The sequence below is a fragment of the Taudactylus pleione genome, unplaced genomic scaffold (assembly GCF_031769625.1).
Source record: "Taudactylus pleione unplaced genomic scaffold, aTauple2 ptg000535l, whole genome shotgun sequence".
Classification (NCBI taxonomy): Eukaryota; Metazoa; Chordata; class Amphibia; order Anura; family Myobatrachidae; genus Taudactylus; species Taudactylus pleione.
In genome coordinates this window covers 9,443,539-9,461,063 of record NW_028284937.1, presented here as the reverse complement: position 1 = coordinate 9,461,063, position 17,525 = coordinate 9,443,539, and the positions used below count along the sequence as shown (strand labels likewise).

Genomic DNA, 17,525 nt, shown 5'->3' with positions numbered 1-17,525 from the left:
TTCTCTCTGTTGCATCAGTCAGCAGGTACTTGGAAAGCAGTGCAGAGAAAGCCAAGGCTATATGTACATAAACATTACTACATCCCATCCCTCCTATGTACCATTTATGACAGGTTATCGGAGGAAATGTGGCAGCTCATACAGAGATCATTGATCCCTATGGAACGCAAATTTGGCTGTATTTGTAGAGAATATGATGGAGCAGAGATGTGTGAGAGTAAAACACTTTCTCCTCTGCTTGTCCCTGCTCAGTCATCTACATTATGAAGACAGCCTTGTGTTCTGTACCTATGTCTCTCCATACACGTCAATGATCTTTATGTCAGCTCCTGTCTGTCCTCAGTTACCCCTCCAAATTTGGAACAGAAGAGATATGGAACAGAATGCGGATTGCGTGCACAGGTATTAAAGTACATTAGGTCAGAGCGATTAACTTGCAGTTGTCATGGTAATGGAATCATTCTGTATAGATTTGTGGATGGGAGATACGAGCATTGTTAAATCAGAGGAAGCTATAGCTTGTTATTTCAGTTAGTTTGAGCATGTAAGCAGACTTTTAGCCTTTGAAAGGAAGTAGATGATGGAAGGCGTTCCCCTGCTCACATCCCATCACATACTAACTGCTTGTACTCACAATGCTCCTCTAAGTATGTGAAGTTTCTCCCAGCATGACTGAGAAAAATACTATATTCCACAGTCAGTAATGAAACCACTTATATTTCGTATAAAGCGCTTCCACTGCCCAATAGAGAAAAAATATAGCTATCCTCCAAATTGTTAAAATAATATCACCTAATTGACAATAAGATGACGTACACTCTATTCCAATATTTCTGCTGCCGTTTGGTTTATCATAAAGCCCTAAAGCTGAGCACACACATACAGTACTGAGTGAGGGCCCGGTTGGTGGTATGCTGTGGGAATAATACTGCAGAGTGTAACGTCCCAAAATAAGCAGGATGCTCAGTAACAATTCAGTCTAAGTCAAATGGATCTGCATGCAGTTAAGAATATCTACATTAATGTTGAAATTGACAAAATGTTTAGATGATTACAATGTCTACATTATGAACATATGAGGGTTAGGCTGTGGTTAGGGTTAGGGTAGAATAGTACTGTCGACATGCATTATGTCAAAATGTGGAACACATCGATATTATGTCAGTGTCAACATTGTGAGTGTCAATATGTGAAGTGTCGAGTTTAAGACCATTTTCAACATGCTTAATACCGACATTCAGACCCCTGAACTTTTACTGACAATATTATACAATCATATTACATTTTATCTCATACTCTATTGCATATAGTCAGACAAATTGGTGGAAGAAGGTATACGGACTGCACCGGGATGTAATTGTGATCCGGCGCAGGAATCCTGAGACCACTCAGAATTCCGGTGCCAGCATCCCAAAGGTATGTATAGGCAGGGGCGCGGAGAGAGGCGGGGGGCGGTTTCTAATTACCCGGGCTTGTTGGAGTGATTTGGCGGGTTCCCAGGTCCGATGCCACCCCTATACCCTTTCCTCTTATCTGTCAGCAGCTCAGCTGAACAGCAGCAGCAGTTCAGCTTGTGGGGGGGGGGGGGGGGGGGCGATCACACTGATCACGCCCCCCCCTGGATTTGCGCCGGGCCCCCTTCCCAGCAAATGTTATCACAGCTGCAATTTCTCACGGGACGCAATTGCGAAAATATGCTAATGATCTACTCGCTACCCAGGGCTAAGAGATGCCCACTGAAAGTATCTCACATATGCCGCTCAACCGCAAAACCGGAAACACTGAACGCAGATCTGGTGGCCATCAGCCTTCTGAGTAAGTCTAACCTATCACAGACATAGCGGGTGTCCAGTTATGCAGAAAGGGCTCTCCTACTGCGAGCAAGAACACACTGGCTAATTTATGGTCTCACAAAAACCAGTGCTGCGTTTTTCTACCCATCCCCCGTTACCTCCCCCAAACACAGACTACCGGTCACTCACTTTGCGAGTGATTCCTCTGTGTGTGCATGACTGCAAAACAATCGCTGCACATGCATAGAGCGTTTTTTATGCATGCGCAATGGCTAACAATTGCTCAAGCTGCGTACATGTCGGTATTGCGTGCAGATCTGAATCAGCCCCTTTGTATTTATGTATAGTGATGTTTTAACGTCAGTTCTGTGTTGCGTTATGCTGTATATACTGTAAGGAGGAAATGTTGTTGTGTAGTAAAAACTAAAGCGCAGAACAGATTGCAGGAGACGCCCTACCGCATCATGCATACCTATATCATTCCGAGGAGGAAGATCTTCATCCTCACAACTAGGATATCTCTCCTTGCGATCAAGGAGTAGGTAATAAATCATCTTCTCTTGGTTTTCACTGCAAAAAAAAACAAGACAAAGCAAAACATTATAATGTGTGCAAATGAGAATAGTAATTGTAAAGGAAACAACTTAAATGTTTCTTCTGATATTACACAGTTGGGGTCTATGTACTAAGCCTTAGAGATTGATAAAGTGGAGAAACTACCAACCAATCAGCTCCTAACTAACATGTTACAGGCTGTGTTTGAAAAATGACAGTTAGGAGCTGATTGGTTGGTAGTTTATTTCTCTCCACTATATCGCTCTCCAAGGCTTAGTACACCTACCCCATGTATTAAATCAGGGGCGTATTCATAATGGGTGCAGGGTGTGTGGTGCACACAGGCCCCCACCGCAAACCCTGCACCCATATTTTTCAATACTTACCTCTCCGAAGTCCTGAGTAGGCTGTAGCAGCACTGCACTAAACGACTGGAAACGGCCGCAACGGCCATTTTACCGACGTTTTGCGCCTGCGCAGTGGACAAATGGCGTCTGCGCCATTTTCCAAGTGACCTGCACATGCGCAGTAAACTCTGGGCACAGACCAGTGCTCACAGTCTATTGCTGCGGCCGGCAGCGCGGTAAGTGCGCTGCCGGCCGCCGGGGACGGGGAATGCACACGGGCCCCCTCCTCTCTTAATATGCCCCTGCATTAAATACCTTCGATGTGTTAGCGTGTTGCCTGGGTGATTGCTACAGATAGATTTGTAGCATTTCAGCCACACAAATAGTAAATGTAGTTTATAGCACACCGATGAAATCTTAATGCTGCAATAAACCCAGACTCATCTATAAATAACAGTTACTATTTCTATTACAGAATTGTATTGCATTTTATCAAACACTCTATTGCAGACATTAAGATGAACTGGTGGGAAAAGGTTTGAATAATACAGTATACTATTTCCACTGGTTTGCTATACTGTTTCTTAAACTCATTGATTGCATTGTTTCTTTGCTCTTCTTCTTGGCATTGTAAATACTGGATACGAGTACATTGCCAGGGGTGAAAATAAACTTTACATCATACTCCACTACCTGATCTAATGGAGTTACGGTGTGCGGTAATAGAAGGACCATCGCGACCATATATATATATATATTCAGTAATTGGCTTAAAAGTTAGTGATTTGGTCAAACTCTCATGTAGTCAGGATCCCGACAGTCAGAATGCCGACGGTTAAAATACAGAGAGCGCCACCCCGACAGTCACAGTCCCAACAAACTGTGCGGTTTAAGACCCAAGAGTCCTACTGCGCGTAAGAGCCACAGGATCCTTTTGCAACCCTATCTGGGAAGTCTCTGGTAAGAAGCCCATAAGCTTCTCTTAGGCAATGCCATATATAGATGGCGTTGCCTGTCAGGTGCTAGCTCCTGAAAGTTTCGCTTTCCGGAATCTGATACATATGGGGAATGTGATCAAACCCCCAAAAATAGTAGTTTTCGGAGGTTTGACTGCATTTTAGTGTTATAACATCCTGCCCTTAAAGTTGGATCGTTTTGATTAATAAATAAATGAGAAACAATATCCTTTTGTGTGTACATTAACTTATTAGCTTCTCCTTGTCTATTTTTACAACAGATGATGATCTGATCACATTTAAAGTCAGAAATTTAGAAAAAGTGTTCAAACTTTGTAGCACCGCTTTACACATTTACTAAGTATCTACGTTTGCCTGTACATGAGTATAAAAAACCCATTTAATCAAAGCAACCTGTAGGAAACTGCTGTGTCAGTAAAAAAAAAAAGGAAATGACTGACATACAGTAATTTGATACATTCCACTTTAATATCTAATGCTCTCTCATTTAACCCAAATCGCAGAGGTTGAAAAAAGGATTTAGCGAGCTGCTCAGTTTAGCTGCTTGCCTGTTCCTAGTGCAGATGTCGGCACAACGGGGCTGGCTGTGAGTCGGGCAGGTCCCTTAGTACAGATGAAAATAGCGAGTATTAGCATACAGCGCATGTGCAGGTGTGAATTTAAGTTTTTTTTGCATATCTCCATCCTAGGGATCTTTGCCGGATCGTTTTTTCCCGTGAAATGGGCGTTTCGGGGTGGGAACTGGGTGGCGATAATGCGAACACACTGACTTGTTCTATCTTGTGGGAATGTTGTGGGCCATGTAGCTAGAGTTCCGTGCTATTCTGTGCCGTGCGTACGGGGAAGGGACGCCTGTTTACATGGTGGATCTCCTGCACCTAGCATGGGGCTGGTGCACCTGCCGATACTGATGATGAGGATGACGGTTGAGGCTGTGGACAGAGAAACAATGGGCCGATTGGCATCCTGCTTGAAGCCACGCGGTTCCTCGCAGGAGCCCTTCTATTTCCACACAACTTCAAAAATGAAATGTCCCATCTGTCAGGCACCCACTATCACGTCACCTTGCTGTGTGCAGTGATGCTGGTCTGGGCATTTCCAAGACGTCATAGTAGGGTGAGGCCACCGACCATTACCTTTACCTACTGCTATCCCATGACTTTTGGCACTTCAGTGTAAATACACACTTACACAGCACATTAGATACATTTAAATGAACCCAAACATACTCTAAACCACTTCTATTTGCTGATTATAGTTGTTTTTTATCATTTTTAATTCATCAATAAAAGCATACTTGCCTACTCTCCCGGAAGTCGCGAGAGGCTCCCGATTTTTTGGGTAGCCCCCTGCACCCCCGAAAGTGTAGGCAGATCTCAGATTTTACGGGTATGTAGGAAGGGGGCGGGGCTAAAATTAGAAATCAAGTCATATAGCACCGCCTCTTTCTCGCAGACCTGCGAATCTCTGCCTTTTCTGTGATGGGCGGGGCCTATGACGTCTACAGTCCAGCCCGCCCTTCCCCCTCCCCGAAGATGTCAGCAGAGTTTCCTCTCTGGGCTTCTCCCGAGGAGGGGTTCTGTAAAGTCTCCAGGTATGAATAAAAGTTGTAATACACAGCCTTTATAGCCTTATGGCCACTTTCTATCACAATGCACAACTTTTCACCTCCTCAGAGATTGGCGATAATTGTTATGGAAGACTTCGGACCTGCGAAGACCGCAGCTAATTGGATAGCACGATAACCCTTTTTGGAGAAAATTTTTCACAAGTGAAAACTTTTAGCCGAAACACGGGTTATCAGGACTAATTGGATACCCCCCTATGTATGATAGATGCCCACAGACTCTGGGCCTGATTCAGACCCACTCGCTAGCAAGCGGCCGCTCGTTGCAAACGATATTCGCTAATGTGTGCATGCGTGTAAGTTCGCAGTGCGCGTACGCAAACTAGTTTGAGCGATCGGAATGTGCAGCCTTGCCCTGCAAAGACAGCTCAGTGGAATGAGTGACATGAGAGGCCGTTTGTGGGTGGTAACAGGGGCAGGCCAGTAGTAATGGAGGAGTTGAGGTGCGAACGCAGGCGTGCCAGAGTGTTTCAACGTCGTTTCTGGGGCGTGCATAATTAACAGGCAGTGTCATAGCACACGTCACCTGGTTGAATAATACACTGAAGTGATCGCAGTGCTTGCGGTAGGGTACAATTAACCACAAGACTGTGGTCATATCTGATGGAACCCGATTTACCGATGGTTGTATATACTTCCTGGAGATGACGTACGCTAGTGGGAGGCTAAAGACAGGCTGGTGGGCGTCTGTAAGCACAAACTGATCGCTCGCCATGACATAGTGGGCGTGCTTATGTCTTGCAGTGCGAGCGGCTGCCTTGACGTCACTTAGCTGAATTTCCATATGCTGGGAACGAGCGGCCGCATCTAGCGAGCGGATCTGAATCAGGCCCTCCTTCTTTAGAAGTGATAACATTAGCACCATTCTCCACGCTGTATACAGGACCAGCCCATTAGCTCTGGGGGTTTACTGTAGGTTGAAGTTATTAAAGTGATTAAAATCAAATCTTTCCCCCATTTCAGTTTCTTCTAGCAAGCTGCTTATTAGGCAGTAACATAAATAGCCTAGACCGGCACCAGAGTATGCATTATTTAGGTGGTATCACTACTCATATTGGCCTCTGGTGATGGCGAGAACTAGCAAGCAGCTTATTAATGGAAAGGTTGGCAGCAAACTTTGAATTATAAAAATGTTGTGTAGTCCAGTGTGCAGTCTATAAAATGCTTCATGACTTTATTCCTTCTCCCTCCTCCGTCCTTTTGAGTTTTGTCAATTCTCTATGTGACTTTACATTTAGAACTCTTTTCTGTGTACTGTGTATCTTTACTATTTGTGTAACATCATATATTTGGAAACTATTTTTTTTCTGCAATTGTACAAGGGTCTTTATATGTTTGGGAACCTAGTAAAAAAAAAAAAAAATAATGTGAGAACAAGCTATTAAAATAAGATTCCAGGGGAGGACAGGGCCTATTGACAGGAGTGCCCCTTTTTAGAAGCCGCCAAGTTTATTTCCCCACAAAAGGACTTGAAAATGGGGATGGGCTTTTCAGTGGGATGCATTTCTACCAGTGTATGTACAACAGATATAAATAAAGATGGAACGGAGATATATTTTAGGAGGAAAACCGAAACAGTGAAATTGGCAATCTAGAGTTTATACTCTTTCACCTGTGCACATTTGTAGCCCCTACCGGCAATAATGCGGACCTGTGTGCTGGAGCCGCCCATGTCTAGGGGGCAGAGCTGCCAGCACTAGGGCACCACCCGAAGCACTCCTTGGACATTATAGTATGCAGACTGTAGAGCTGCACAGAACGTCCTTAGGAGTGCTCTACTTTTGAACACATTAGGGTATATTTACTAAAGTGTGTGTTTTTAGAATTGGAGGTGTTGCCCATAGCAACCAATCAGATTTTACTGATCATTTATCTAGTACCTTCTAGAACAGGGATGGGGAACCTCAGGCCCCCGGAATCATTTTGCCTGGCCCTGGGAGATTTTGTCTGTTAGCCTCGTCTGGACTGCAGGGTGCCTAGAATGGCACCCTGCAGCCAGAATCTATGCAGCAGTGCCACCTGAAGCATCTTTAGGACGCTTCAGATGGTCACACCACTGCCCTAAAGCTCCCTCAGGATGCTCCAGCATTGCTGTAATCATCAGCGATTGTGGCCCTGCCCCTGTGTGACATCACATGGAGGGGGCGTGGTCTGCACCAGGCCCGCGAATAAAGTTAAATATATCAAAATGGCTCTCTGAGCTTTTGTCTGTTAGCCTAGAATGGCACTCTGCAGCTAGAATCTATGCAGCAGTGCCGCCTGGAGCGTCCTGAGGATGCTTCATACGGTCACACACGCTGCCCTCGAAGCTCCCTGGAGTATCCTCAGCAGGGGAATAGTGAGGGTGGTTCCAGTGGAGCATGAGCTCCGGGCACTAAAATGGACAGAGGGCGCCATCCTGAGTTCTGGAAGTCATGGGATGCTCCACAGTATGACGGCCGTCTGTTATTTTAACCTTGGTTTGTTTGCTTTGTATCCTAAATAAGTTAAGTATATTAGATCTGTTTCTATATTTCATGCTCCCTCAAACTGGCCAGATTGCCCCACCTCCGGCCCTCCCTCCTCTGTGATCATCTTCTGTCACCTCCCCTTACCTGTCAGATTGATTCGATTCACTTCTCACCTCTTTAATTCCCTCCCCTCTACCCTGTGATCGGCTCTTTGCCCCTGTCCACTCCTTTGTTATTGGCTTCTGTCACCACCCCTCTCCTCTCCTTTTCATATTGGCTTCTGTCACTGGCCCTCTCTGATTGGCTTTGCCCTTCCCCTCTTCTTTCTTATTGGCCTCTGTCACCTACCTTCTCCTTTCTTATTGGCCTCTGTCACCTCCCTCTCCTTTCTTATTGGCCTCTCACTTTCACTCTCCGATCAACACTTTCCTCTCCCCTCTCCTATTTGATCCCCTCCTATTGCATTCATTGTGCTTCAATGGACTTAAAAGTGACACATCTGTTGTAAAATCCTAAACTTCAATTGGGGCAGTAATTGCAGTAATAAGCTGTGCACCCTGTGGAATCTCACTCTAGCACATGTACTCTGTCAATTTAAGTTAAATGATCAGAATATATAATGCAATATCCTCTACTGACTAATAACAATGCTTCAAAGGAGGTAAAAGTCAGATCCTAGGTGCTAAACTTAAATAAAGCAGTGCCAAAGGCGCTACCCCTTAATGTCAGATAGTGTATCACCGAAGCATTCCATTCCCGCAATGGGACCTCAACACCCAGCATGATACTGCCACTGTATGCTGTTTTTCTTTTCACTTCAGTATTCCCCCAAACTCTGGCCATATCCCACTGATACAGTTCAGTACAGTGAGGGCCGCGCTATGACATGCACTTTCTCCAGGCGCCATGATTCCACGTTACTCCTCTGATCCTCAGTATGCTTCAGACATTGCTGTAATCAGGGGCGATTGGGGCCCCGCCCCGTGTGACATCACACAGAGGGGGCATGGCCTGCACCTTGGCCGCGAATAATGTTATATATATCAAAATGGAATTCTAGAAGATAATCTGATTGGTTGCTATGGGCAACATTTCCACATATAAAAACCTGCACTTTAGTAAATATACACCACTGAGTCTGATGCAGAGCTGCACGCACTTGAGCAGTAATTGCACCCACACTGCATGCATAGAGTGAAATGCGGATATTCCAAGCTGTACGCATTTGTGTGACCGCACTGCCTCTACCCATACAATTAGTTTCATAGTCATTATCAGTGTTCTCTTCTAACAGCCCAATCCATCGTTTACAATAGCAAGAAATCCATCTAAAATCAGATGCACAATTCCGTCTACATATCCTGGACACGTGGCCACCCAGTTACAAGCAGAGCCACAATTGGAGATGGAGTCTGATATGTGTACGACTCTGAATTGCGTGTAGATTCATGCACTCGGATCCAGAGCTTGCGATGTACAAAAACACGCAAGATCCATCTGTAAAACAGACTTGAGTACAGCTTCAGATTGACATCATCCCCATTATTGTACTACTCTGCTAGGAATACAACAGAAAATGACAACATATGATTCCCAACAGTATTAATCGGAAGCAAAAAAAAAAAATTAAACCACTGACCATAATCAACTACTGTAGTCATATTTGAACTTGAGAAGGCTCGAACCATTTGCAGCACATGATGGCCACATTGTAAGATCTCATTACTACAGATAACGCAGAGCTGTACCCAGGAATGCTTTACTGTGTGCTAGGTGTCCGTATCCCTGGCCTGTTCTGCAATATTGTACTGTACTATGCTCTACTATGTCATTATCTATTGTCAGTACTCTCAAATCCCATATAAAAGCAAAGTATATCAAAGAACCCTTTGCTCATTGCCAGCATTTCATTACACCAGCTACAGAAGGTCAACCAACAACCTTCTATTATTCTGACCCCTGTTCTTCATGTTCTTTCATTCCAATATTCCCTCTGAGAATTCAGCCCTCTCTTATGTCTGCTCCTCACATCACTCACATCTGCAGCTAACCCACAGGAATAACCCACATCTTGTTTTGCAGGATTATCCCTCAGAAATCTGCGTCATGCTCAGTATTCTGTTACATAACCTTAGCGGTTTGAATTTACTTTTGTCTATTACAAGCACATTGGTTCCTTCCCTGCAAAATGCAACTGCCTCCTGCCCCATTAATACTCACTCTTCGTTCTGCAGCTCTTGTTTTAATTTGTTTTTATCCCTGAAGCAGCCTAAGGAATGCATGCTGTCCAGGACATCTGGGTCAAACTCACTCACTGAGTGAATTCTTCTGATGGACACTTTTCGTGGTGTGGGCTGTTCGGGCTCTGGCTCATTTTTACCACCCCTGTAATAAAGGGACAAAAAAGAAGTTGATAAAGTACAGTAATATGATTCATCAGGTACAGCAATTATTACAGCAACATTTATGCCTAGGCTACGTTCTATACATTCTCCCTGTGAAACTTCCTATATTGAATTGTTATTAAGTTTTTTAAGTTGGTCTTAATTTACAATCCTAAGGAAAAATACAAACATTCTGTGATATTTATGTCAGAAGAATAACTGCTCCTGGCACTGAATTATATATATATATATATATATATATATATATACATATATACACACACACATATATATTGTATAGCAGAAGATTGTACAAATAAAATTGAATATGTTTGAATAAATAAATACCACCTACTGTATAGGGTATATTAATTACATGCAGCTAGTGATAAGGATGCTAGTGGAAATTGCCCCTTCCTATATAACCAAAAGGGGATGTAGTTATCAGACCGGCGGACGGTATGCCGCCGAACTGCATCCCGACACAAAATACTGACACATCTTAATTCAGACGCCGGAATCCAGAAGGACGGCAGCCCGAACGAGGTAGGTCCAGGGCGCCCTTAACATTAACCGAGGGAAGGGGGGGGGGAGTGTTCAGTTTAGGTAAAGTAGCGGAGTCAGAGGTAGGTTTGGGGGGGATGGTTAGGGTTAGGCACCACTTTTAGGTTTAGGCATGAAGGGGGGAGGATTAGGTTTACGCACTAACGGGGTGGGTTAGGCTACAAGAAGGGAGGGTTAGGGAGAGAAGGGGGAGGGTAAGTATACTTGCCCGACCCGTCGGGATACCAGCCATCGGGATACCACTGTCAGTATTTTGACAGGAGGCATCCCGACAGCCAGCATTACATACAGATTCCACTCAAAAGATATATGTTTTTCCCCTCAATATTAGAATAATTATATGCACGCTAGTGTCCCATAATTACACATAACGTAATCTCTGCAGTAGCTTTTGTGAAAAGCTATCAACTATTTACACAAATGTTACGGCTAGATACACTGTATGTATGCATTGCTATAGACACTTTGGGGGTGATTCAGCTGCATACGGATATGCTGTAATATGGTAATGCATGCGGGAGGCGTCATGCCTCCTGCATGCATTACTGATCCGAGCTGCGTCCTTGGATCACGCTAAATGACACATGGGATCACGCAAGCTGACCGTTGCTGATGAGTAAAAGGTGTAAATTTTGTAAGAATCGAGTTTGGTCAAGTTTTTTTTCTTTTTTAAACTCACTTTCCTTCACCAAAACTCGGGTGAGTTTACCCTTTAACAACTCGCAAATTTACTAAGAAGTGAATTTAGCTGAGAGTGAGTTTTCCGATGGTGAAGCAGATTGAGATTTCTCCCCCTATTTGTGAGTTTAGATGAGATTACTCATCCGAGATTGCAGTGTTTTCTCTCTGGCAAACTCTCCCGAGCAAGCAGCCTGCACATATCAGTGAGATATGTGTAAGCTGCTTGTGTTTTGCACCTGTAAAAAACGGGTTAAATTTTATTTAAAAAAATGACATAGGGTCCCCCCCAAAAGCCTAACCAGCCCGGACTTGACAGCCTGTCCTGGTACCTAAAATTATGGGGAACAAAATGAGTAGGGTTCCCCCGTAAATTAGGTACCATCACCAGGATGAAGGGCCAGTCCTGGTTTTAATTATAGGGGGAAAAATATTGCGTAGGGGTACCCCTATAATTAAAACCAGCACCGGAGCCTTTCTGGCGGGGGGCTGATGCCACAGCCAGGGGATCCGTTCACCAGGCTCCCCAGTCGCAGCATCAGCCCTGACCGCTAGTCAGCCCAGGCCAGGGATCCCTGGGGAGTTGGGGACCTCCCCAATAAAGGGGTCCCCCTCTCCAGGGCACCCCTGGCCTAGTCTGATAACCTGGGGCTATCCCCGCCACCCCTGGGCGGTGGGTGGCAGGCTGATAGTGAATGTAGTGTGTAAAAATTAAAATTAACAACATTGTCTTTATAGTGGAATTACAGGTCCCAGCAAGCCTCCCTAGCATGCTGGTACTTGGAGAACCACAATTACCGGCATTCGGGGCATTATGGGTCCGCTGGTACGTGTAGTTCACCTGTAAAGAAATGTGTAAGAAAATACAACACACACACACCGTGAAAATAAAGTTTTATTACAACCATACACACTCACACATACTCACCTGCTGCCAGATGTTCACGTCCCCTTGTCACCGTAAAGTATCCTATGGAAGTACCTGAAAAAAAGATCCAACACTCACCTTTTGTCCCACGATGTTCTCCGCAGAAATCCAATAAGGGCCACAGACACACTGTAACAATACGCTTCAGCATGTTGTTACAGTACGTAAATGACAGTTCATGAGAATGAGTTGTCATTAGTACCGGGCCGCAAAGCCAACCAGCGGTGGCTTAACATTAGCGGACGCTTACTGGCTGGGACCCACGTGGACCCAGCCAATGAGCAGCTGCTAATGTTAAGCCGCCGCTGATTGGCTCGCGGCCCGGTACGAATGACAACTCATTCTCATGAACTGTAATCAGTGTACTGTTCCCCGTAATTTTAGGTACCAGGACAGGCAGGCTGGCAAGTCCGGGGCTGGTTAAGCTTTAGGGGCAGACTCTATGTCATTTTTATTTAATAATAACACTTTATATCAGGTATACAGCTAGAAACATACACAAATCACACTGATCTGTGTATTTCTGCCAAACTCGCAGCTCAGGAGTGTTTAAAACTTCTATTTCACAGTGAGTTTGCTACAATCTCACACAAGATTGGAAACTCGATTCTTAGTAAATTTGCGAGTTGCATCTTTTTCCTAATTTGGCCGATGGTGAGTTTTTTCAAGTTTGCAATCTCACATGAGTTTGAACAGTGAAAAGACAGAACTCACTTCCAAACTCACTTGAGTTTGTCTTTAGTAAATTTGTGAGATGAAAAACATGCCTAAACTCACGTAAGTTTGCAAACTCACACAAACTCACCCTAACTCGATTCTTAGAAAATTTACCCCAAAGAGGCCATGTACACTCCGTCAGCCGAAGAAGATCCTGGCCTCTCTACTCCCCCGTTGACAGTCTGCTACCAGACTATGGCCCTGATTCACACCTGCTCGCTGCCGCTGCCCTCTCACTGGGATTGTGGGCATTTTTGTTTTTTTCTCTGGCCGCTCACAAAGCTGTGGGAGACCACCCACAGCTTGTGCGAGCGGCCAGGACACCATCGCGATAATCGCGACCATCGGCCTTGCGAAAAGACCCTACGGTAGGCCGAATGGACTTCCTGCTCTAAGGGAACGCCTGCATTTGTCCAGTCACCCACAAAACGGGGCGAGCTGTCACTCACCATCGACAGCCGCCCCGTCTTGTTGCGAGCCCCATAGCGACTTAACTTCAGTCGCTCAGCGGGGCTTGTGCACGCCAGACGCGGCACCTGCGCAGTGCAAAAACATCGGCCCGCTTGCAAACGCACAGCGCTCATGAGCAACTCTGAATCAGAGCCCGTGTGCGGGATCACAGACCTGTACTGCACATGAGCAGTACGGGTCAGGCGCAGGCGCAGATTTCCGATACTCAGGAATCTGCATGAACCCTGTTACTGTGTCCACAGCTGAATCACCCCCTTTGAACCTAAAATTAACATTTATTTAAAAAAAAAAAATTATCAGATGGCACATACATTTTGGGAACACCTATAAATATTTGGTGGGTAGATGATTATTATCTGTCTGTGTGTGCTGCTATCTGCTGATCAGGACGCTAAGCTCTAGTGACAGAGGGCCTGATTCAGAGATGGATGCAATGCCTATGCTTACGCAATTAAGCAATTACATTGTACAACAAATTAATACTTTTAATTTGTTTCCTTTCTAAAAATAGTCATACATTACTAATTTGAGGTCCAGAAAAACTAAAATGATTTCAGAATGTTTTTACTAGCTCTATTTCTTGAGCTGCACTACTTGCACTATACTGTATGTACATTAGTAATATAGTCATAATGAAAAGCTATTTTAAAATCATCTGATATTTTCTTGATAGAAAATAAATAACAGTTGTTTTAGTTCAATTAATCACAAATAAGAAAACAAAACTAATCAAACATATGGCATACGAAACAAACATACAGCATACGAAACATACAGCATACGAAACAAACATACAGCATACAGCATATGAAACAAACATACAGCATACGAAACAAACATACAGCATATGAAACAAACATACAGCATACAGCATATGAAACAAACATACAGCATACAGCATACGAAACAAACATACAGCATATGAAACAAACATACAGCATACAGCATATGAAACAAACATACAGCATACAGCATACGAAACAAACATACAGCATACGAAACAAACATACAGCATACGAAAGTACTATCTAATATAGTCGCCTTTTCATGGGGGTGCTTTCTCTTTGCTTGTCGCTTGTCCTCCTCTTCTGGGGCATCTCTTGTCACTGTCCAACAGTAGTGATTCACCTACCCTGATATCTTTGTCCCATTGCTGAAATGTCTTGGTGGAATCGCTCACTATGCTTGTCACTCAATGCACCACAGTTATCTTGTGTGGCTAATCAAGTGAATCGCATATATTTGAATAGGGGAGGGGACAAATAACTGATTCATTTAATTGGGTCATTAGGCCCCGCCCCCTCTGCGTGGAACGCAGATTGCTGGTAAGATTCTTTCCATTCTGCCCACTTCACTAGGAATACCTCTACATCATCATAAATGGGCTATATCTTGGAACTCAGAGATAACAGAGTTTTATATGTCATATTAATTCTTTGCATGCTGAAATCAATTAGAAGTAACTATTTTCACATCGGAAACATTTTCATTGTTGTGCAGTGTTATCGGTGGTCTGCGCATGTGTCTGAGTTACACAACGCATGTGTCAAGTTACATTGCTGTCAGCGGTGGCAGAGACTATTTTCCAGCAGTATGATTCACAGTCAGGGAGCCTTTGGGGGAGAAAACGAGGGAGTGGCAGCGAAAACGCTTTTTGACGCTAATGTTTTCGGGGTATGTCGGAGACTGCGACTGCGATCCCATATGCAGGAAGCATGGTTCCAGTGTCTCAGTTACCGCAGCCATTCTGTGCGACCATAGGGTCACTCATAAGGCTGATTATCAAAGGATCTGCGACCGATGCGGAGTCTTTGTACACAGACGCTTGGATTTGCAAAGCCGCAGAGGGGCGTCCTCAATACAAATCTAGGCGCCTGCGACATTTGCATATTCTCGCACATCCACTGTGTATACAGAAGGAGCAGCGTTACCATCAATCTCTGTATCAGGCCTAGACATGGAAATGTAGCTACACACCTGTATGGTAAAATTAGACACTGATGCTCCCGTTCAGCACTCGGGCTATTGAGTTAGATTTTTGTACCAAATGTACTTTACCGAGCAGTAAGGGGATTACTCACATCCAGGGCCGGCTCTAGGGGTGTTCGACCAGTGCGGTCGCACAGGGGCGCCACCCGTAGAGGGCGGCACCCCTCCCCAGCATACCGATTTCAGCGGGACAGTACTGTCCCGCTGTTCTATCCGCGGGCCGAAGTGGCCCGCGGGTGGTCAAATCGGGAGGCTGGGGTGCCGGACCACCGGAGAGTGAATGGATGCCGCGGAGAGGGCTGGGGGAAGCCCAGCCAGTTGCGGAGTGCTGGGCTTTACCATCAGCCTGACGTTATTTGGAGGCGTGCCATGCGGGCACGCCTCCAAATAACGTCACACAGGGGGCGTGATCTATGGTAATTAGGCCACGCCTCCAAATTCGGTCACGCGATTAGGATGCTCTCTCAAGAGCCGGCACAGGGTGCTCAGAACCCTGGAGCCAGCCCTGCTCACATCTATAACCTCTTAGCATTCACAAAGCCGCAGTATACATAAAATTCTCATAGTTGACTTTCTGGGCTAAAGTCACAAAAGGATTTAGGCCAAAAAAGTTTAATTAGCATCACTTAATATAATAATGTAAAAATGTTTTAACTCCATATTCACAAATGCCTAAAATCATTGTTGTATGGCTACAGTCAAGGGGCCTGATTTAGCGATAGGTTTTAGATTTGAACTGAAACCTAATTTGCACTTGTGGCCCTTACACTTGGAGAGGTGGAATAACGCATATAAGCGCAGGATATACAGTAAGTAGTAGCGATATAGCCCCCTGTGACCCCAAGAGCTGTGACCTAATTAGATTAGGTTGCACCTCTGGATAAGCCTCTTTGGAAGTGTATTTTTTGCAACTCCTGAAGGCTCGGTATAAAGGTATGTGCTTATAATGATGACATCAGCAGCACATCATTTATATGAAGATTAATATATCTAATAATAAAAGAGATTAGTACCCCTCTGTTAAACTAAGTAAGCAGCACAAGTGTTATAGCCTGGGCTGCTTACCACTAAAGTAGGAGAACAAACAGAGAGAGTGGTCCCACTGCAAAAGAGTCAACCAGCACCAGAATATGCCAGACTGGGCTGGTCACACTATAACAGAGACCCATAGTATGGGGTCACTTGACATAATGTATAAACAGCCCCAACATTTGGGCACACAAAAATATTCGGGATCAGTGCCAGATATCCGATGCCTACTGTATACAGATCTGAAGAGTCCAGCAAGTGGCTGCTCATTGGAGACAGCAGAGGTGATGGACGTACATCTTCCACGCTGTGAGCGCCACTGAAATTCTCGTCCATAGCCGACTTTCTCTAATGAAAATACTTCTCTTCATATATTACTATACTACACATCCACTTGCCAAGCCACCCCACTTCATTTCTCTAACATCCACACCTGACATCTCTTTGCCACTAACCACAACCATCAACACTGACAGCTACAATATTTTAGTACCACCCACAATAACAGATACAAATGACAGGTGGTAGTGACATCAGGAGCAAGGAAGACAGGGTCTGTTGCAACTTGGAGTGCACACATGTAGTGCAGGACTCCTTAAAGTTGACCACCGATACTACCAGAGGATCATATAGATTGTTTTCCTGATGCAGGAATGAATTGTGCCTCTGTTGTAGGACCTCAATCTGGTAGCCAGGAATAACAAACCTCTTATCTACATGTGCCTAGGACTATCCAGCAACTCTGACAAAATGGCCACTTACAGAATCAAGCTTGGAGGTGTAATGGCTTCACCCTCCATGGCGGCTTGCTTGATTGTGAACTGTTGGGAGAATGCATTGACTGCACTGGCTCCAATGTGACTAGAGGCAGCTTCCCATTGGAAGCGGTACCTGCCAGTCACGCTAAAGACACGCAGCCCCAGGGAGAGGTGTCTCCTCCCCCTGGGACTGCCAGTCCGGGCTGCGATCAGCAGAGAGCGGCTTCCAGTGGAAACTGCTGCTCTGTCTTTCAGGCA

At 44.8% G+C, this 17,525-nt stretch overlaps 1 protein-coding gene across 3 annotated transcripts in view; it reads right to left on the bottom strand.

The window, feature by feature from the left end:
- The window catches only part of LOC148501100 (serine/threonine-protein kinase BRSK2-like), a 338,299-nt gene that overhangs the window by 39,867 nt on the left and 280,907 nt on the right, over positions 1–17,525 (bottom strand). For all 3 annotated transcript variants that reach the window (XM_088450950.1, XM_088450951.1, XM_088450952.1), the window contains exons 10-11: positions 9,970–10,134; positions 2,266–2,363 (exon numbers count right to left, since the gene is read on the bottom strand). In XM_088450950.1, coding sequence (XP_088307076.1) covers positions 2,266–2,363; positions 9,970–10,134 — 263 coding nt within the window. The remainder of the gene's footprint in view (positions 1–2,265; positions 2,364–9,969; positions 10,135–17,525) is intronic.